This window comes from Myxine glutinosa, chromosome 3, assembly GCF_964187855.1.
Source record: "Myxine glutinosa chromosome 3, kmMyxGlut1.1, whole genome shotgun sequence".
NCBI lineage: Eukaryota > Metazoa > Chordata > Myxini > Myxiniformes > Myxinidae > Myxine > Myxine glutinosa.
Genome location: NC_136263.1, coordinates 137219567 through 137241023, shown reverse-complemented (window position 1 = coordinate 137241023; position 21457 = coordinate 137219567). Strand labels below are relative to the sequence as shown.

General features: G+C 47.1%; 1 protein-coding gene across 2 annotated transcripts in view; it reads left to right on the top strand.

Annotated features, from left to right (window-relative positions):
* The first annotated feature begins 4170 nt into the window (after window positions 1-4170).
* Window positions 4171-21457, top strand: part of LOC137423181 (cyclin-J) — a 109950-nt gene continuing 92663 nt past the window's right edge. For both annotated transcript variants that reach the window (XM_068110063.2, XM_068110066.1), the window contains exon 1: window positions 4171-4335. In XM_068110063.2, coding sequence (XP_067966164.1) covers window positions 4222-4335 — 114 coding nt within the window. In that variant the 5' untranslated portion in view covers window positions 4171-4221. The remainder of the gene's footprint in view (window positions 4336-21457) is intronic.

Here is a 21457-nt window from a genome sequence, read left to right as displayed (position 1 = left end):
AAGCTGGCTCTGATAAACATTTGATGATATGTCTGGTTTGAGATTGTCAAGTGTCGATCTCAAGTGTCGTTTCAGACAGTGTCGACTGACGTCGACTGAGTGTCGAGTGTCGTCAGACAGTGTCGACGACAGTGTCGTTTCAGTGTCGTCTGAGACAGACCTAACCCAATAACTCAGACGGGGCTGCACCGGTTGTTGATTGTGGCGTGATGCGGTATTTGAACAGGAGACGAGACAGCTTTGTTTCCAGGGTTCCCTCCTGAAGTTTCTGCAATCCGGATTTGATGATTCCCACGGATCGTTCGTCCAAGCCATTTGAAGCCTGGTGATGTGGGCTGACAAACTTATGTTTGATGCCGTTCCGACGTGTGAACTTGGCAAACTCAGAGCTGGAAAAACACGAACCGTTATCACTCACGATCATCCTGGGCAGACCATGAGTGGCGAAACAGCGTCTGAGTCTTTCAATGACAATGGCTGACGTAGTACCACGCGTTACATAGGCATCAATCCATTTTGTGTGCGCGTCCGTAATTATTAGAATCATGCTGCCGTTAATAGGCCCGGCATAATCGAGATGGAGGCGATGCCACGGTTCGCTGGGCCATTTCCAGGGATGTAGTGGCGCTTTCGCAGGTGTATTCCGGGTGCTCTGGCAGGGGTAACAATGTCAAACATGATGTTCGATATCAGCATCAAGATTCGGCCACCACACATAGTTTCTGGCGAGTGACTTCATCTTCACAATCCCGGGGTGACAGTCATGGATTTCATCCATGACCCTGGAACGCAGATTTTCCGGGATCACGACACGACATCCCCAGAGTAGGCAACCATTTTCCACGCTGAGTTCGTTTTTACGTGCTTTAAAAGCCGCAAAATCGGGGTCACCCTCAGGTAGCAAATGCCATCCAAGCTGTACAACCTGGACAGTTCTGGACAGAACGGGGTCTCGTCGAGTATGAGTGCGGATCTGGCCGGAATCGACAGCACAATCTTCCAGATGATCCATCAGTGCGATAATGGATCCTGGTGTAGGCGAATCATCAACGGATTCTGGAAGGGGTAACCGACTCATGGCATCTGCATTTGTGATAGACGATCCGGGCTTATAACATATGGTGTAGTCATAAGCAGCGAGAAACAGGGACCAGCGGATGATCCTGGGCGGTAGTGTGTCAGATGTCGCCTTAGTTGGACCAAACAGACTGATCAGCGGCTTGTGATCAGTGCGAATCGTGAAATGATGTCCAAGAAGGTACTGGCAAAATTTGCCGACGCCGAAAACGATTCCCAATCCTTCCTTGTCAAGTTGGGAATAGTTCTTCTCTGCAGGGGACAACGTTCTGGATGCAAATGCAACCGGTCTTTCCGTACCGTCAGGCATCACGTGTGATAATACACTCCCCACTCCATACCGACAGGCATCGCATGTCAGCACAAGATCCTTCTCTGGATCAAAATGAACGAGAACATTGGACGATTTGAGCAGATCCTTAGACGTCTGGAATGCTGATTGTTCAGTGGATCCCCAGCTCCAGGAGACTCCTTTCCTCAAAAGCCGATAAAGGGGGCCCAAAACTTTGGTCACATTCGGGATGTAACGACCATAGAACTGAAGCAACCCGAGGTATGACTTCAATTCGGTCACGTCTCGTGGAGCAGGACCATCCTTGATAGCTCGGACTTTCTCATCTGTCGGGTGTAGACCCTCGGCATCAATCGTATGACTCAGGTACGTGACCGATGGCACCATAAACTTGCACTTGTCTCGACGGAAACGTAGGCCAGAGTCCGAAATCTTCTTCAGAACTCTCTCCAGGTTCTGTAGATGTTCCGCGTCCGTACGACCAGTAACCAGAATATCATCCTGGTAACAAACGACGTTGCGTTCGGCGGCAAACAAACTGTCCATGACACGCTGATAAATTCCAGGTGCAGATTTCACTCCAAAACTGAGTCGGTGGTACCTATACAACCCACGATGTGTGTTGATGGTAAGATACTGTTTCGAATTCTCGTCCAAGCAGAGCTGTAGATAGGTGGATTTGAGACCGAGTTTCGTAAAAGTCTTGCCTCCCGTGAGACGAGCATAGAGGTCTTCGATCCTCGGGATTGGATATTTATCCAATGAAGAACACTTGTTCACGGTCATTTTATAATCTCCACATATGCGGATGGACTGGTCCGATTTTATGGCCGGAACGATGGGCGCCGCCCATTCGGCATACTGGATTTGCTCGATGATCCCCAGATTTTCAAGATGATCCAGTTCCTTGTCAATCCACTCCCGCAGGGCGAAAGGGACTGGGCGAGCTCTGCAAAATATAGGATTGGCATCCCGGTCAACGTTGAGTTTAGCTGTAGGCCTATGTCCTTTCAAGGTTCCAAGCTCATCCTTGAAGACATCCGGGTACGTATCCAGCACATTTTTGAGTGTGTATGCTGCGGTAGGAGAAACGTTGGCTGCCCGGAGTTGATGAATGTTTTTCCACTTCAGTTGAATTATGCTCAACCAGCTTCTGCCGAGTAAGGAAGGGCCCTTTCCAGGAATGACGATCAGGGGTAGGTGAAACTCACGGTTGTCGTACCCCACCGTGACGTCACATGTACCGCAGGGAACAATCTTCTCACCTGTATAGGTGGAGAGTCCATAGGTTGTAGGTTTCAGGTGGGGTCGGTCAGAATCACTCCACAGGTTTGTGAAAACGAGGGTCAAGTTTGCATCCAGGTTTGACCCCCAAAATAGATATTTGCTTTCTTCTCTGAAACTACAAACTATTTCGATGAAACTTGACCACAACTTTCATCAACCGTGATGTACCAAAGTATGTCCACGGCATTAAAAAAAAATCTGCCCCTTGTAGTGGTCTACGGGGGGGGGGGGAGGGGGGGGGGTTGCCCCCCAAAATAGGTATTTGTTTTTTTCTCAGAACCTACACGCACAATTTTGATGAAACTTCACCACAACTTTCAAGACATTGGAAAAATTGGGGTCTAAGAGGATGTACATGGGGTGGGAGGGGGGAAGGGTTTGCCCCCCAAAATAGGTTTTTGTTGTTTGTTTGTTTAAAGTCTTATGACTATGTTAGTATGATTCTACATGCCGTCCTGTCCATTGAAATTGGTTTAAAATACCTTTAGTCAGTGCAGTATACTGTTTATTCCACCAGGTGAGCGCCAGGGGGTATTGCTCCTATGTTTTTTGTTTGCATTCCTTAACAGCATTCTTTGATATTTGCATTCCTTGATATTTGTTTATATTCCCACTTTTCAAATAAGCACCAAATGCACCATCCCTGTGAAACATTCATGGAAATTAAAAAATATTAATTTATTTTACTGAGAACGTGTTTTTTTCTACATTTTTGCTCCATTCAAAGGGCCATTTCATCGTCAGTTTATTGAAGTTTTAATATTTCATTTACTGAATATGAACCCTTATTACCTTTGTCACCATGTTTTCACCCCTGTCTGTTTGTTGATCTGTTTGTGAACAAGATATCTCAAAATGTTGTGGACAGATTCGGCCGAAATTTGGTGGAGAGGTTGGGTATGTGATTTTGGTGAAGATTCGAATCCGGATACGGATCATAAATGATGTTAAGTGGATCTTCACCATTGATGGGGCTAAAACCGTGATGTAGCATGATATTTTAAAAAGTTGTGGACGGATTCGGACGAAACTTGTTGGACTGGTTGGGTGTGTGACAAGGACGAATCGATCAGATTTTGAAGATCTGGGTCCGGCTCCAATAGTTTTTAAAGGAACTCTTCACATTGACAAAACTTGGTGGATGGGTTTGTCAGGTGACAAAGCCGATTCGATTTTGATTCAGGTCCGGATCCAGATCCGGCCTATCAGTGGGAAACAAAACGTAAACTGATCAACTCTCTCGCCGTTATTAATCTTAGCTGAAGACATCGTGTGACATTCCACGCCTTTTGAATTCGATTGGTCAAAATCGTAGCGAAGGGCTTTACCATCTCCAAAACCTTTGATGCTATTGGCTGTTGTTCTTCAGGGAAGAGGAATTTTCGGTTGTCCGATTGGTCTAAAGTGGGTAAGGGATTATAGTCTTGCATCCGATTGGGTAAAAGCACTGACGAACGGTAGGCCTCGAGCGGCGGCGTGACCCGTTTCCGCATCCGGCGGAAGCCGGTGGGAGGGGCGTGGTGAAGCTGGTGGGTTTTCGCGGGTCGCGTGGCGCGTGGTGCGGAATGGAGCGCGATGCGCGCGCGTGGCCCGGTCCGAAGCAACAGCAAGAAGATCAGCACCGCAACCACAAACAAGAACAACTCGCAGCCGACATTCACCAAGCGCTGAGGCTAAAGGTAGACGAACATTTTCGTGAGGTTACTTAAAGTTGTTGCACTTGAAGTAACAACAGGAAAGTTTTGGCTAACGAGTCAGCTGATTATGCGGTTTGTACGGTTTGTGCTCGTGTTCGAGCGTTTAGCACGCGGTGTCATGCACTAGTCACCTGGCAGGTTGCGCGCTTGTCCTCACGACACACGAGTCCCGTTCGCCGGTGCCCGCGGGGTCGTAGCGGTTCCCGCGGGGTCGTAGCGGTTCCCGCGGGATGAGCGCGGCGCGGCACAAAAGGCTCTCCCAGCCGGGCCATTTAAACTCTTTGTTCGTGCCGCGCTGCACCCGCACCCGCCGTCTCGCCGCTCCGAGGGCAGAGGGCACGAAACTTTGTGCGAACTTCTGTTCCTTCGCTCGCCTTGTTGTATCACGATCGGGGACGCGAGTCGTGTTGTGTAAACTCTCCTTGTTTCCACCTGAACATTATTTCATGATCCCCCATTTTGAGCTCCTTTTTGCGCTCCTCGTTTATACCGGTGCGGAGTTTTAAACTATATACGAGGAAGGATTGGAGGTGCTCTTCGATCTTGCACTGCCGCACGGGTGTGTGTACGCAGTGGGCTTGCACTGCCGCACGGGGTGTGTACGCAGTGGGCTTGCACTGCCGCACGGGTGTGTGTACGCAGTGGGCTTGCACTGCCGCACGGGTGTGTGTACGCAGTGGGCTTGCACTGCCGCACGGGTGTGTGTACGCAGTGGGCTTGCACTGCCGCACGGGTGTGTGTACGCAGTGGGCTTGCACTGCCGCACGGGTGTGTGTACGCAGTGGGCTTGCACTGCCGCACGGGTGTGTGTTCGCAGTGGGCTTGCACTGCCGCACGGGTGTGTGTACGCAGTGGGCTTGCACTGCCGCACGGGTGTGTGTACGCAGTGGGCTTGCACTGCCGCACGGGTGTGTGTACGCAGTGGGCTTGCACTGCCGCACGGGTGTGTGTACGCAGTGGGCTTTCACTGCCGCACGGGTGTGTGTACGCAGTGGTCTTGTACTGCCGCACGGGTGTGTGTACGCAGTGGTCTTGCACTGCCGCACGGGTGTGTGTACGCAGTGGTCTTGCACTGCCGCACGGGTGTGTGTACGCAGTGGGCTTGCACTGCCGCACGGGTGTGTGTACGCAGTGGGCTTGCACTGCCGCACGGGTGTGTGTACGCAGTGGGCTTGCACTGCCGCACGGGTGTGTGTACGCAGTGGGCTTGCACTGCCGCACGGGTGTGTGTACGCAGTGGGCTTGCACTGCCGCACGGGTGTGTGTACGCAGTGGGCTTGCACTGCCGCACGGGTGTGTGTACGCAGTGGGCTTGCACTGCCGCACGGGTGTGTGTACGCAGTGGGCTTGCACTGCCGCACGGGTGTGTGTACGCAGTGGGCTTGCACTGCCGCACGGGTGTGTGTACGCAGTGGGCTTGCACTGCCGCACGGGTGTGTGTACGCAGTGGGCTTGCACTGCCGCACGGGTGTGTGTACGCAGTGGGCTTGCACTGCCGCACGGGTGTGTGTACGCAGTGGGCTTGCACTGCCGCACGGGTGTGTGTACGCAGTGGGCTTGCACTGCCGCACGGGGTGTGTACGCAGTGGGCTTGCACTGCCGCACGGGTGTGTGTACGCAGTGGGCTTGCACTGCCGCACGGGTGTGTGTACGCAGTGGGCTTGCACTGCCGCACGGGTGTGTGTACGCAGTGGGCTTGCACTGCCGCACGGGTGTGTGTACGCAGTGGGCTTTCACTGCCGCATGGGTGTGTGTACGCAGTGGTCTTGCACTGCCGCACGGGTGTGTGTATGCAGTGGGCTTGCACTGCCGCACGGGTGTGTGTACGCAGTGGGCTCGCACTGCCGCACGGGTGTGTGTACGCAGTGGGCTCGCACTGCCGCACGGGTGTGTGTACGCAGTGGGCTTGCACTGCCTGGCGCAGACATATGTTGTACCCAAATCTTTTGGACTTCACTGAGCTAAATGGATCATTAGACCTGAGTAATGAATTAGCTCTGTCTCCGTCTCTGTCTGTCTGTCTGTATTCTGGTCTTTGTGCATGGTATTTGAACAGTTTCACTTCAGACGGAACGTATCTGCATTGGACATCGTACATGTTCCACACACTCTCCAGTCACAATGTATTTATTATCAATGCCCACGTCCAAAACAAACCCCCCCAAAAAATACCCAGAGTATTATAATCTGCCACGTCTGTGTCTGTAATCTGTCTGTCTTTCTGTCGGTCTGCCTCCCTCACTCTGTCTTTCTCCGTCTCTGTGTCTCTCCCCCTCTCTCTCTCTGTCTCTCTCCCTCTCTCTCTCTGTCTCTCTCCCTCTCTCTCTCTCTCTCTCTCTGTCTGTCTACGTCTCTCTCTCTCTCTTTCTCTGTCTGTCTCCGTCTCTCTTTCTGTCTGTCTCCGTCTCTGTCTCTGTCTGTCTCCGTCTGTCTGTCTGTCTGTCTGTCTCCGTCTCCCTCTCCCTCTCTCTCTGCCTCTCCCTCCGTCTCCCCCTCCCCCCCTCCTCCTCCTCCTCCTCCGTCTGCCCCTCCTCCTCTGTCTCCCTCTCTTCCTCCTCCGTCTGCCCCTCCTCCTCTGTCTCCCTCTCTGTCTCCCTCTCTGTCTCCCTCTCTGTCTCCCTCTCCGTCTCCCTCTCCCTCTCCCTCTCCGTCTCCCTCTCCGTCTCCCTCTCCCTCTCCCTCCCGTCCCAGGAGTTCCCTGAACCCACCATCGTTGGATTTATTGAAATCCGTTTATCCATTCTTAAGTTGCAATACGACAAAGAGGCAGACAGATGAGTTTCAAATCGTTTACTTGATGATAGTCACACTTGAAGACTTGAGTGTAGGAGGGGAGAGGTTCACAGATAAAGGCCGATGCGCAAGTTGAAGTGAAAATGTGTAACCTGTTTCACGGATATCATTGTTGGTTGAGGGAAGGTGGAGGGAGATTGGAGGTGATTTTGTGTACCTGTGTTCATTTGACACACCACGTTTAGTTTGTTATGTACAGTTATAATATTTATAGGATATCTATGTGGAGTTGGTGAATTGTACATGCAAACCATGCTTATTGGGGACAGAAACCCAGTCGGGAAATCTGGTGCAATGTGACTTTTCTCACCTGAACTGAGCGATCGTGGAAATTCAAATGCACATCTTGTCTCCCCCTGAATCTGCATGCAGGTCTGCACACGACCCGTGCCTTTACAGTCTGCAAAGTGGTCTGCGTCGGTTTAGGAATGGCTTTACCAAATTAGTTCATGGGGGGAGGACTGTAACTGCTGTTGTTTCCAGTGCAGACCAGGTACGTCAGACTGGATAATTCACATACACCATGTAAAGACTTTGGACGTTGTGTTCTCTTTCTTGTGTGTGTCTCTTTTCTTGCTTCGCTTTCTGTCTTGCTTTTATTTTTCTTCATCCTCTCTCCACTCCCGCTTCTTCGTCCATCATGCAAACGATTTGTTTCTGATGAAGGAGGGACATCATTCACCGAGGGAGGTGGCTGTGCCATTGATGCAGTGCCTTCTCGTAGGCTAAAGGAGGAATTTGTAATTTGTTGAATGTGCTGGCGGTAGCTCACCTACTCTCCGCCTGGGATCTTTAATGTCGCTAGACGGGATGCCCAGTTTAACATCCATCTGAGGGATAGCGCACACATTGACGAGTCACCCTGTCTGTGAAACACTGAGATGACAGGTCATTGCTGGACAGAGATTGTTCGACTGGATATTTTGTGGAGCGACCTTATTCAATTCGCCTAAGGGTTACAGCTCCTTGTGAGGTTGCATCGTTTCACACTTTCCAGAAGCAACCACTTTCCAACAACATAACGTCACCAGAATTACCTGCTATAAGAGCAATAAACCACATTTTGACTAGGACAGTGTGGACCAGGCTTCATGCCAATGGTATAAGGTCCACAGGACCACTGACTGCTCTTCATCCCTCTAACACAGTGCAATTGGCAAAGGTGCATGCATTGGGCAAACAGCATCACACCCGTTCAATCGTTCATACCATTCTCTTCTACATTCTGCCTTTATTTTGACAATGGGTTTGTTGCAGTTTGGAGGTGAAATGTGCAGCAATTTGCTAATTATGCTATTCGGTAGCAGGCATTAAAGTTGGCTTAATAACTAATCTTGTCATGATCCAGGCCGGTGCTATGGCTGAAATCGGATATAGGGATGAAATAATTATGCACGTACTCGTCGCTCTGGCCCAACAGTAAAGTGCCGACTTCATCTTTATTAATGACAACATCTGTACACGCAATTTACATGTTGCCAATGCTGCACTTTAAGACTCCGGAGTTACTCACATGGACTGGTCTGCACGATTTCCTGACTTGGATCCGATTTTAACCTGCTGTGACATCTTCGGGCGGTGTGTTTACGTCCACCAAGTGTGCTCATGGTCTCTTGAGTGTGCTCGTGTGCTCCTGGTCCGAATAATGGCTCGTCATCTCACAGCGAGAGTTGATTTGGCCAATGACACTGTTGCAACCTTGTATTGGGGTCAATGGTTGTCATGAATGTTATTTAAGGTTGATTTCTGCCAACGTGAACTGCGATTGTTTGTAGATTGGAACGGTTGCCAATCTTCTCGCTCCTTTCAGACAGTGTGGTGTTTTAACATGACTTTGAACTTTGGCTTCCACTGACATCATGGTTGATTGTGGAACATACAGATCAATGTGCTGACCTCTTCAACCAGAATATGGAAACGATACAATCTTCTTAACATTTCCTTGCATAATCCTTCTGTGAGGAGTAAATGACGATAAAATAAAGGAATTGGGTTTGGATTTAGGTTTTTCTTTTTCCACTCGTGCTTAAAAATAAATATCCAAACCCACCTTTTATTTATTTTCTGCTATAATTTGTAAATGAGATTGCACTTTTTTTTTGGCGTAAGCTTTAATATTTGCAGAAGATGTGCTGGCAGGGTCGTGCTGTATTAAATGGTCGAGATAACTTTACCAAGTGTACTTCATACAGGGAAAGATTGGTGGGGCCTTCCCCATATTTATATACTTTAAAAAAAAGTCCCTTGTGGTAATGGAATGGCTTAGAAGTTTGATCACATAATTGATTGCAGAGTTGTTGAAAATATCTACGATTGAGAAGAGTATGAAAAGATAATGAGGATTTTTTTACGGTACGGGTGAAGACCCCATCCTTGTATATCATGGATGAGTTCATTCCCACAGGAGTGGCATATTTTTGTATGACTTGTAATACCCCTTCACACAGAGCAGAGCTATGCCATACACATTTACCGAGACAGAATTGGTGCAAGACATGTCTCCAGAGTCTCGAAGAGGGGTGCTGTCACAACAATATCTTCTGGGGTGATGAGCCTCCTGAGGAGGTGTCTGAGATGTCTCTCAACGGCCCCAAGTCCACTGGCTTCTGTGCATCGAATGCCAGATGGGGTTTGCTGGGACCGTATTAGTTCAAGGACGCCAATGCCATGGTAAGACTGTGACAGTCAACGGCGAGGGATACCTCGAGGTCTTTCACTGATCTCACTCAACTACTGTCTCCAAACCAACACAGACTTGCATGGTTCATGCAGGACGGCGCCCCACCACACACACTGCAGGTGAATTGTCTAAAAATTAAATAATTCTCGTATCTGAATCCATATTCAGATCTTCACCAACATCGAATCGTCCTTGTCACACACCCAACCTGTCCACCAAGTTTCGTCCAAATCCGTCCATAACTTTTTGAGATATCCTGCTATGTATCGTATCGTTTGTGGCCCCATCTCCCAATGGTGAAGAATCACTTAAAAATTCTAGAAGCTGGATCCGAATCCGGATCTTCACCAAAATCTAATCATTTCGTCACGTTTGCTACCTCTCTGCCAAATTTCGTCCGAATCCATCCACAACTTTTTGAGATATCTTGTTCACAGAAAAACAAACGGTCAGACAGGGGTGAAAACATAACCTCCATCCACCTTTGGTGGCAGAAGTAACTATGGACTTGCTCCACTAGCTGTTTGGAAATCGTGTCATCAGTCTGGGCACAGCGCATGAGTGGGCACCCCACGGCCCGAATTTAAATCCATTGGATTTTGTTATTTTGGTGTGCTGCCAAAGGTCAGGTTTACACCAAGAATCCTCAAACCCTAGCTGTCTTGAAGCAGGAGGTGGAAGACCAGTGTCAGGCTACCACTCTAGCCACTTGCTGACGAGTTGTGAAGAATTTTGGAGTCAGGATCAAAGCCTGTTTGAACAGAGGCGGAGCACACATTGAAAATGTCAATTACAAGCAGCATAATGAGTGGTTTGAAAATGGCATGGTGTATGCTTTCTAGCAATGTATCACTGAACTTGTGACCTTTTGAAAATTTCTACAATAAAACGTTCAAATAGTCCACTTTTTTGAAACACCCTGTATATTGTATGCACAAAGCATATATTGGGAGGTGAAATCAGAATTTCTGCCGCGTGTTTTAGGAGTGTCATTTTGAGATGGAAGACCACGAGCAACAACAAACTGACCTTGGCCATTGATTTGGCAGACAGTCTAAAATTACTTTGATTATGGAAGTTGGAGTCTTGTTGGAGACAGTTGCGTTGGAGATGGAGTTGTTGGAGAAAAGACATGCGAATCTTTTTTTTTTTTTTTTTTTTCATATCAAACCTCCATTATGTGACAAAGGAATTGTACAAGTCGTACAATGCTGACACTTGCGTGATATTTCAAGCAAGTATCAGCATGTTGGTCGAGTCTTGCAGTCGATGGGTAACCACATGAGCGCAGCTGCTCACAAACCCTTAATCACTCTGGTCATGGCACTGGTGCAATTATTAACAGGTATCCTGGGGTGAGGGTGGGGGCTGAAAATGAAGACAGGTTTTGTGGGAGGACATTCAGGTACATACAGTGCATTCAGAAAGTATTCAGACCCCTTCACTTTTTTCACATTTTGTTATGTTGCAGCCTTATGCTGAAATCGTTTATATTAATTTTTTCCCTCATCAATCTACACTCAATACCCCATAATGACAAAGAGAAAACAGGATTTTAGAAAGTTTTGCGAATCTATTAAAAATAAAAACCTGAAATATCACATTGACATATGTATTGAGACCCTTAACTCAGTACTTAGTTGAAGCACCTTTGGCAGCGATTACAGCCTCGAGTCTTCTTGGGTATGACGTGACAAGCTTTGCACACCTGGATTTGGGGGTTTTCTGCCATTCTTCTCTGTAGATCCTCTCAAGCTCTGTCAGGTTGGATGGGGACAGTCGGTGGAGAGCCATTTTCTGGTCTCTCCAGAGATGTTCGATTGGGTTCAAGTCAGGGCTCTGGCTGGGCCACTCAAGGACCTTCACAGAGTTGTCCCTAAGCCACTCCTGCATTGTCGTGGCTGTGTGCTTAGGGTCATTGTCCTGTTGGAAGGTGAACCTCCGGCCCAGTCTGAGGTCCTGAGCGCTCTGTTTCAGGTTTTCATTAAAGATATCTCTGTACTTTGCTCCGTTCATTGTTCCCTCAACCCTGACCAGTCCACCAGTCCGTGCTGCTAAAAAAACACCCCCACGACATGATGCTGCCACCACCATGCTTCACCGTTGGGATGGTATTGGGCAGGTGATGAGCGGTGCCTGGTTTCCTCCAGACATGATGCTAAGAATTGAGGCCAAACAGTTCAATCGTGGTCCACGTCGCAGGGAGGCTTCACACAATTTTAAATGCCACATACCAAGGCTTGTTATGAATTGTCAGGAAATTGTGTCCCATCACTTTCGGTTGGATAGTGTACATTTAATATGTACTGTAGATGGAATTGGTAGGTCTTCAGTGGCTTTGTTTTGGGATATATATATTTTGGGTTTTGGGATATATTTTGTTATAGCTAGTAATGCATATTCCCAGAGGGATAATGCTATTTATATTGTGAACTTCTCTCTCTGTATAGCAGGGGTTCCCAAACCCAGGGTCGTGATCATAACTTGGAACAAAACCACTCAAAATCCCGGTTGTTGAGGAGGTGTTTTCATATCGAAAGCTTTTTCTCCGACAATTTTTTAGCGTAGGTACCTGTACCATTTGGTTCGCAAGTCAAACGTAATTTCAAATTTTGGGTCGTGGGCAACAAAAACTTTGTGTACCACTGGTCTGCAGTTAAATTAAACTCACAGGTGTGATTAAGAAAAACAAATTAAGATATTGTGCTGCAATGGGGAAAAGAATGAAGACGTGTGAATCTCAAAGCATTGCCTTTCTCGTGGCACCCACTAACGACCAACTCTTACCCACCCAGTTTGAGCCAATGCTTGCTTTTTCTTCTTCTTTTTTTTTACCTTTGTGGTTTGTTTTTAACCTTTATTTGTTCAGATATTTGTTTTCTTTGCTTTATTATCATACTGGCTTTTGAGGACATGATGTACAGGAATGATGGGTTGGAAGGAAATAGGTTGGCTCAACTTAACAACCTTATTGTTGTTATTTGAGTACTTCTTAAATACCTTTTCGAAGCTGTAATGGCTGCTAGTTGCCATTAATTTGGAGAATGAATGGTGTTATTAGGTTGTTTTTGCAAGACTACCATCTCTTGTGCCTTCATGTTGATGTGCCATACCAGTTCAATGGAAAGGAAACGACCACCGCATCTGTGCCGACAGTAATGGGAATGTACCGCCGAGTGTGTGACCACATTAAGATCTCTGAAGCTTTAGAGCCGGCGTCCTCTGCATGCCGCTTGCTAGGATCCTGGAGTTTTGTTGTGTTGAGTGTGGTTGTGTTGTGCACATAAGCCAATCCATCAGACATGCCGGCCACGTGCTGGGATCTCGCTGTGGATCGGTGCCACGCAGCAGGGCATCACGATAGACTCTCCGCTATTTTTGTTGTTTTTCATGTCATTTATCTATCATTGTTTATTTGCTGTTTACAAATGGGGAAAGGGAATTTGGGGGAAGGAGGTCAGTTTGGAATTTTATAGTTTTTTTTTTTTGCGTTCTTCACAAAGTGCTTACAGGGAGGGTTAACCCTTCAACAGTCGTGATGTTCATCCGAGTGTTCCCAAGAAACCCGAGTTAAACCCCCATCAAACAATTTGCTTTGTCTTCTGTCCTTGCACTTTGGGTAAATGTACACCAAATGCAGAGTAACGTTTTTGTCTGGCACTTGATGTACGTAAAGCTCTTCCATGAGCCTTTAATTGTTTTCACATAATTCCATGTTTGTTCAAGGGTAGGAACAGATCATACGTTTTGCTAGATGTTTGCCAATGTTCTGGGCTGTGGTTGGGGATAGATGGCATAAAGCTAGCCATGCAATGATGTCATTCGCTGATGTAAGTGCTGGGTAATTATTCTCAGGGGATCAACACCATCCCATGCAATTTAGCATATAATTTACCAGCAAAAGGAAAATGAAGTTTTTAATTTTTTTCTTTTTTGAATACCTTTGTTGAGGTTCATGGAAGAGGACCAGGCATAACTGACCAAAAATAGTAGAAAGAGGGGAGAAGGGCAGCATACCAACAGTCGGGTAGAGGGAGACTTGGAGGAATAAAGGACAACAAGGGGAGGAGGACAGGGGGGTGGGGTGAAGTGAAGGTGAAGGTGGTGAGGGGGGGGGGGGGGGGGGAGAACGGCAGAGCAGGCTCTAATGCTTCTGGGCCCAGTTACAGGATCAGTCGGTCCATTGTTGCCCGAAACCTCTCCACCTTTGTGAGAAGGACACCGAGTTCCTGAGCAGTTGGATGCAACTGCCTAAGTCATCTTTGTGTCGCCTTCATTGCAGATGGATACAGGGACCAATAGCTTGGCCTGGGAACACAGGATTTGAATGAAAACACAAAACTGGAAGGCATTTGGCATTCTCATGAGTCATTTTGTCTGCTGTTGACCATTTGAAGGGATGGAGTGCGGTGGGAGGAATGTACTCCAGAGAGACTCAAAAACGTTGGGCCGAGGTACGTCGAGGGAGCAGTTGAGAGGATCGAGGTGAATGTGATGCAAAGAGGTGGACATTGGGTGGAGGAACACTGAATTGAAGGGATGCAGATGGGAGATTGTAGAGTTTAACACTTAATTGACATGAAGTGAAATTGATTATGTGCAGGCAACCTGCGCAAACTGGACTCTTTGTGACGTCCAATTTTGTTACAAGAAGACAGACATCGCGACAGGAGTGAATTGAAGGGTTGTTGAAAGCACTGAGTAAATGTTGTGCTGCAAGATCGGAGGGGCCGTCGATCCACTGAGCGTTTGTGTGACCAACAGGTTTGGGGAATAAACTATGAGGATGAATATTTAGAGCTGAAGAAGAATAAATGGGGTGTTCCTGACCAAGAAAGCCAGAAAACGGAGCATTTCAAAATGTTATTAAAAGCTTGAAAAGTGATTTGCAAATTAGTTCAAATTGGTGGTGTTGAGAATGAAATGGATTAAGAATGATTGAAGGAAAGAACTAACAGGCAGAATTCTTCAAGGAGGTATATAAAAACCAGCATCCACCACGTTTAGACCCTGATCCGGAAGTCGAGTGTTGTGGATATTTGGATCACAGATTTTTGTGGATCCCAGACAATTTGCAAGATAATTTCAAATGCATTGGCATCGATTCTCGTTTTTCTGGTGTTTAAAGTTAAATTAAATAATACACTGAATTTGCTACTTCCCTATAGGTGAGAAGTATCCAACTGTATTATTAAACCTCTTAACTCCATTGGACACATATTGTGCAGCTATGATAAAGATGGATGTTGCATTCAATGATAAATTGGGTATGATTTGCTCAAGCAATATAATTGTGTTCTACTCGGCTCTGATTATGGAGATATGTTTGGGTGATTGAAGTTGTTCATTGGCAAATTGCACGTGACACACTCGAATGGGAAAGGCACCCGAGGCTTCTCTCCCAATGGCATTGAGGCAAATTGACTGAGATTTACACGTTGGCAAATTAGCTCTGTATAAGGCTGGCTAAACATCTCGTGTTGTTGGCCTTTTTCTTTTATTTTTCTTTTATATCGATGGCCTGTCCTAGACTGCTTCTGTCCATTATCTTTGTACTTTATCAGCTGGTTGAGGTTTCAGAAAGAAGTAGAAGGGCACTTGGTAGAGCGCATACCTCCACCAAGCTGAACAGTTTATTTTGTATCCCACTGATGGGCTAGATGTGGATTCGGCCATGAACCAAAATCTAATTGGCTTGTTCTCGTCACCTAACCAATTTTCCACCAACTTTAGTCATAACTCATCCATAATTTTTTAAAATATCATGTTATATATTGCTTTTCGCCCGATCTCTCAATGGTGAAGAATCATTTGAACATTAAATAATTCTCGTATCCGAATCCATATTCACATCTTCACCAAAGTCGAATCTCCTTGTCCTTGTCACACACCCAACCTGTCCACCAAGTTTCGTCCAAATCCGTCCATAGCTTTTTGAGATATTGTGCTACATGTCGGTTTTAGTACTATCGCCTAATGGTGAAGAATTACTTCAAAAATTAAATAATTCTCACATCCGAATCCATATTCAGATCTTCAACCAAAATCGAATCGATTCGGCCTCGTCACAAACCCAACCTTCCACCAAGTTTCGTCCAAATATGTCCACAACTTTTTCAGATATCCTGCTATATGTCGTTTTTGGCCCGATCTCCCAATGGTAAATAATCACTTTAAAAAAAATTATACTAGCCGGATCCGGATCCAGATCTTCACCAAAATCGAAACATTCTGTCCTTGTCACATACACTACCTCTCCACCAAATTTTGTCTGAATCCGTCCACAACTTTATTGCGATATCTTGTTCACAAACAAACAAACATGAAAAAAAATCACTCATAGAGCGACACTTGGCAAAAGACAACAAAGTAGAATTTCACTCAGTAAAGCATCCTTTTTACCTCACAAATGAATGAATGAATGATCGTTTTTTTAAAGGCCATTTTCCCCGCCAGAGCAGAGGTTAGCCTTGCGGGCCCCATGACAATCATGGTTCCCTGTTTGAGGCAATGTTTTTATGGCCGGATGCCCTTCCTGGCGCCAACCCTTAGTTGCTTCTTACGATGCGCAGGGATACGGTGTACCAATTCTAAACCGGGGTACACACCGGGATCATTCATCCCAGCAAGCTGGTACTCAATTTGCCGACCTCGGAAGGATGACAGGCCCCCTGGTGTTAATTTAGCGATCGACCGGGATTCAAACCCAGGATCCTAGGATCCCAAGCCGCACCCTAACCGCTAAGCCAACACCAGGCTTTTACCTCACAAATAATTGGTTGAATTCTGTGACCTGATATGCAAATCATCATCAAATCTCAAGTTGATCGGATGAAATTTGCCAATTTTAGAAACTTGGCCTACGCTCGTCTTAAAAATAGTTGGTGGTTGAATTCAGTTAGCTGATATGTAAATCCTATTCAAATTTCAAGTCAATCGGATGAAAATTGAGGATTTTTGAAATTAGAAGAAAAGTGGTTGACCGTTGGTCTATGTTGACCTTTTGGCCTATGTTTATCAAAAAAATAGTTGGTGGTTGAATTCGGTTAGCTGATATGAAAATCCTATTCAAATTTCAAGTCAATCAGATGAAAATTGAGGATTTTAGAGATTTGAAAAAAGTGGTTGACCTTTGGCTTATGCTGATCTCAAAAATAGTTGAGCTGATCGTAGGCAGCGTTTGGCTCAAAAATAGCCTATCGTAGGCAGCGTTGGGTGATAACTGAATTTCAGCTGATCAGTTTCAGTTTGATACAGCTGATAGCTGAATTCAGTTCGCCGATATGTAAATCCTTATCAAATTTCAAGTCAATCGGATGAAAATTGAGGATTTTAGAAATTTGATAAAAGTGGTTGACCTTCGGCCTATGTTGACCTTGTGACCGATGTTGATCTCAAAAATAGTTTGTGGTTGAATTCAGTTCGCTGATATGAAAATCCCATTCTAATTCCAAATTAATCGGATGAAAATTAAGGATTTTAGAAATTGGAATTTGTTGTTGACCTTTGGCCTATGTTGACCTTTTCGCCTATGCTCTCTATCTGGAAATCCTCTCTGTCTCTTTGCTGTTGACTCCACTCTCAGCTGCTCCATACCTCATCCCTCAGATCGCCAGTCTGCAGCCTCCTCACTCTCTGCAGACCTGGACAAAATCACAAACTGGTCAAACCAGGACCATGACAGGACCATGACTTTCAATCCTGACAAATCTCACACTTTCCCTTTGTCTCTCTGAAAAAATCGTCTGGAAAACCCTCCCATCTAATTTATGAAGAATCCTCTCCAAGAAGTTCTGTCGCTCAAGCTTTTGGGTCTCACTATTTGCCATGATCTTTCCTGGGAAAACCACATTTCCAAGCTGGCCTCTAAAGCCAGTCGCCGACTGGGCATCATCCGTCGTGCGAAGTCCTTCCTTGGCACACCTGAGCTACTCACCACATACAAGTCTTTCATCCACAGCTCAATGGAATACTGCTCTCCCCTCTGGGCTGGTGCTCCTGCCTCACCTAGCTCGTTTTCACGCTGTTGAAACCAAAGCTTTCAGAATCATTGGAATCTCCCGCGATGAAGCTAACTCTGAGGGCCTTTCACTCACTCACCGCAGGCAGGTTGGTGGTCTTTCTATCTTCTACCGACTTCTCTCCGACCTAGCTCCCCAGCTCTGTGTTCTGCCCCCCAAAAATTCCTACAGGTCGCACAAGATCTGCCTGCAACCCTCTTCTGATAAAACTGCCAAAATCAAGACTCTCTGCTCACCTTCACTCCTTCATTCCTCTTTTCTCCCGCCTCTGGAACAAACTCCCTCACTCGCTTCAATCCCACTCCTCCCTCCAGGTCCTTAAAACAGCTGTTCACCACCATCTCGTGTCTTCCCCCATCCAAAACATTGATCCTTTCTACCCCCGTTAATTCACCCCAGATCCATTTTTTGAAATTCCGACTTCTTTCCTGGAAGTCCTAGCAGTGTCCATGTGTTTTGTACCTCTCCCACCCCCCCTCCCTCCTTCCTGTGCCTCCTCCTCCCCAAGCCCTCTCTCCCCCGCAGATCTCCCGATGTCCCTGCTCCCAAATGTTGTACTTGTGTGCTTCCCTCTCTCTCCCCATCTTGTCTCTCGCTCCCTTTATCTTATGTTGTATGTGTCAGTTTGTCTTTTTGTGATTAATGTTAGCTCTTACACGAGCCTCGATCTTGTATACAAAAAAATAAAGAAAATGCTGATCTCAAAAATAGTTGGTGGTTGAATTCAGGTAGCCGATATGTAAATCCTTTTCAAATTTCAAGTCAATCGGATGAAAATTGAGGATTGATTTGCACGTTCAAAATCTCTCTGCTTGGGCAGTACTTAGACATCTCTATATATAAAGGAGGAGTGTGTGTGTGTGTCTGTCTGGATGTCCGCTTATAACTCAAGAACTACACATCGGAGAAAAGTTTTAGACACAGATTCGGAATCGGCATAAAATTCCGGTGGTTATAGGCTACTTTTTATTTTAATATTGTTGCGGATATGAGATTGGCCTCCATCCATATCCGCTTGTAAATATTTCCCTATTTCCCCAATACTTCCCAACTATCCCCAATCCCCCATTCCCTAGTCCCATTTTCTGTAAACAACACTCTGTAGACCCGACCTTCCCCTATTTCCCCCATTAAATGTCTCATCCAGGTCCACCGCATCTCACGTAGACAACTATAGGACATCTTGCTAGTTATTCTTAGTCTATGTCAGTTAAGGACTCGTTTCCATTAATTCTGACTCTTCGTTGCACCAGAATGTGATTGTATGGCACCGTTAGGAAGTTGAGGACCTCCCAATACCTCCCCGCAGCTCTTCCTCACGGTTCAGCAACAACAACAACAACAACAGCAACAACAACGGCGGCGGCGCGGGGAGTGCGCGTCCTCACTCCGGCTTGGTTAGCCGCCATCGAACATGTGCTCCGACGGGGTTACCACGTAGGGGCTCGCTGTCAGCTCCTCGTCAAGGGCGGAGCCCGGTAACCCCCCGCACCCAATAGAAGCGGCGGACCGCTCCTATCTGGGGCGGGGCCAACGAGCCGAGGGCGTGTCACTTCCCGCTGAGCATGCGCAGGAAGAGGGAGGTGACGTCAGAGACGCGCTGGACTTGAAGGAAGAGAGACGCCACCTCCGAGCGCTGCAATACCTCCCCGCATCTCTGGACCGGACCGTGTTTGATTCTGCCCCTGAGCCAAGGTGCACCTTGTGCTATCGACTGCCTGTCCTTCCCTGCCATCAATCCCTGTGTAAGTCAGTCTTGTTCCGTTTGTCTGTGGTCTGTCGGGGATAAGATAAGACTGTGTCTAAGTGCCCATCTTTTCTGTGCTTTACCTCTTACCTTGTAATCTACCCCTTTTCTGCATCACCAATTATATCCTCCTCCGGAGGTCTTGAGAACTGTAACCCCTTGTGTCGTTTCATTTATCCCAGCCGTTGTGTCCTTTCCTTCATTGATTTAGCATAGCGCGATTTGGTCAACGTTCGAGTGTAATCGGGTAAACTGTGCGAACACGGCGGCCATTCCGCTCGGCCCATCACAACATCTTAAGTCGTGTCCGTAACAATTGGTGTCGGGAAGTGGGATTGGACCCGAAGCGCGCTTCACGCGCTCGAAATTATTAACGGCGAAATTTGATTTTGTTTTACAAAAATAAAAACCCGAATTTTGAAAGTCGCGCTATGGCAGATCAAGACGGCTGGGTTCCGGTAGAGGAGAGTGAGGCAGGGTCGATCCAGGACCAAATTGAGGGACAAGAGGAGAGCGAAGCAGTGAGGGTGGCAGGGTCGCAAAATGGCGGCCTCGCGCACGAGGTTACGGGCGCGCAAAATGGTGCCTCGCACATGGCCACGGCGATCGCGCCCGCGACCGTAGTAGCGCCGCTGGTAGATTTGAACCTTTTTTTAATACAAATGAAGGCCCTTATGGCCCAGAATAGCGAGAAATTGAGGGAGGACATGGGGTCCAATCGCGAGAAATTGAGGGAGGACATGGGGGCCAATAGCCAATGGTTAGAACAAAGGATGGGGTCCAATAGCGAGAAAATGAGGGAGGACATGGGGGCCAATAGCCAATGGTTAGAACAAAGGATGGGGTCCAATAGCGAGAAATTGAGGGAGGACATGGGGGCCCAGATCGGAGGGTTAGGGAGTAGAATAGAGGGATTAGACAATAGATTAGGGGAAATACAGGAGGGGTTAATGGGGGTAGAAAACAGAATGGCCGCTCAAGAGAATCAAATGGAAGGGATGCAAAAGGGGTTAGAGGGGTTAGAAAACAGTATGGAAGGCAAATTGAGGGACATGAGGGACCAAGCGGAAAGGGAAGTTAAAAAAATGGGGCAGCAGATAGAGGGGGTCAGAATGGGGGTAGAAACTAAATTGGATGCTCACAGGGAGGAAATGGAGCAGATGAGGGTGGCATCTGGGCAGGAGATGCAAGTGATGGGAGAGGAGATCAGAAGAGGTGTGAGTGAGGAGGTCGGAGGAGTGCGCGAGGAGGTGAGGCACTGTAAGGAGCGCATGGAGAAGGAGGTGAGAAAAGGGACTGTAAAGTTACAAGGGGGCATAGAGGACCTGACGCAGGAGGTGGAACAGCTGACGGTGGGACAGACTGAGTTAGTGGAGCAGGTACAAGGGAACACTGCGGTACTAGGAGGGTTAAAAGCGACACAGAAAGAACTAAAAGACGACTTGATAGCGACGAAGAGGGAATGTCAGATGGTACGTGAGGGACTGACAACGAGGTTGGACGAGGTGACAGAGGTAATGGAGACGAAGGACCGGCAGGTGAGGACGCACATAGAAACGGTCAAGGTGGCCTTAGAGGACGAGCTTGAGGAGACGCACCGGGAAATAAAAGAGGTGAAGCAGAAATTAGAAGAAGTGGAAGAAGGGGTAAGCGAAATTAAGAAGCGACGGAGAGGGGATAAGAAAGAGATAAAAGAGGAAGTAAAAGAATTGGTCCAAAGTCTGTGTTCGGATCGTGATGATGTGCTCATTAACCGGATGAGGGATTCGCAGGTGATGGAGGAGAAGCGAAGAGAAAGAGGACCCGGTGTAAGTGGTGACCAATATGGTCGTGCGTATGATGCGCCAGGTGATTTAATGAGCT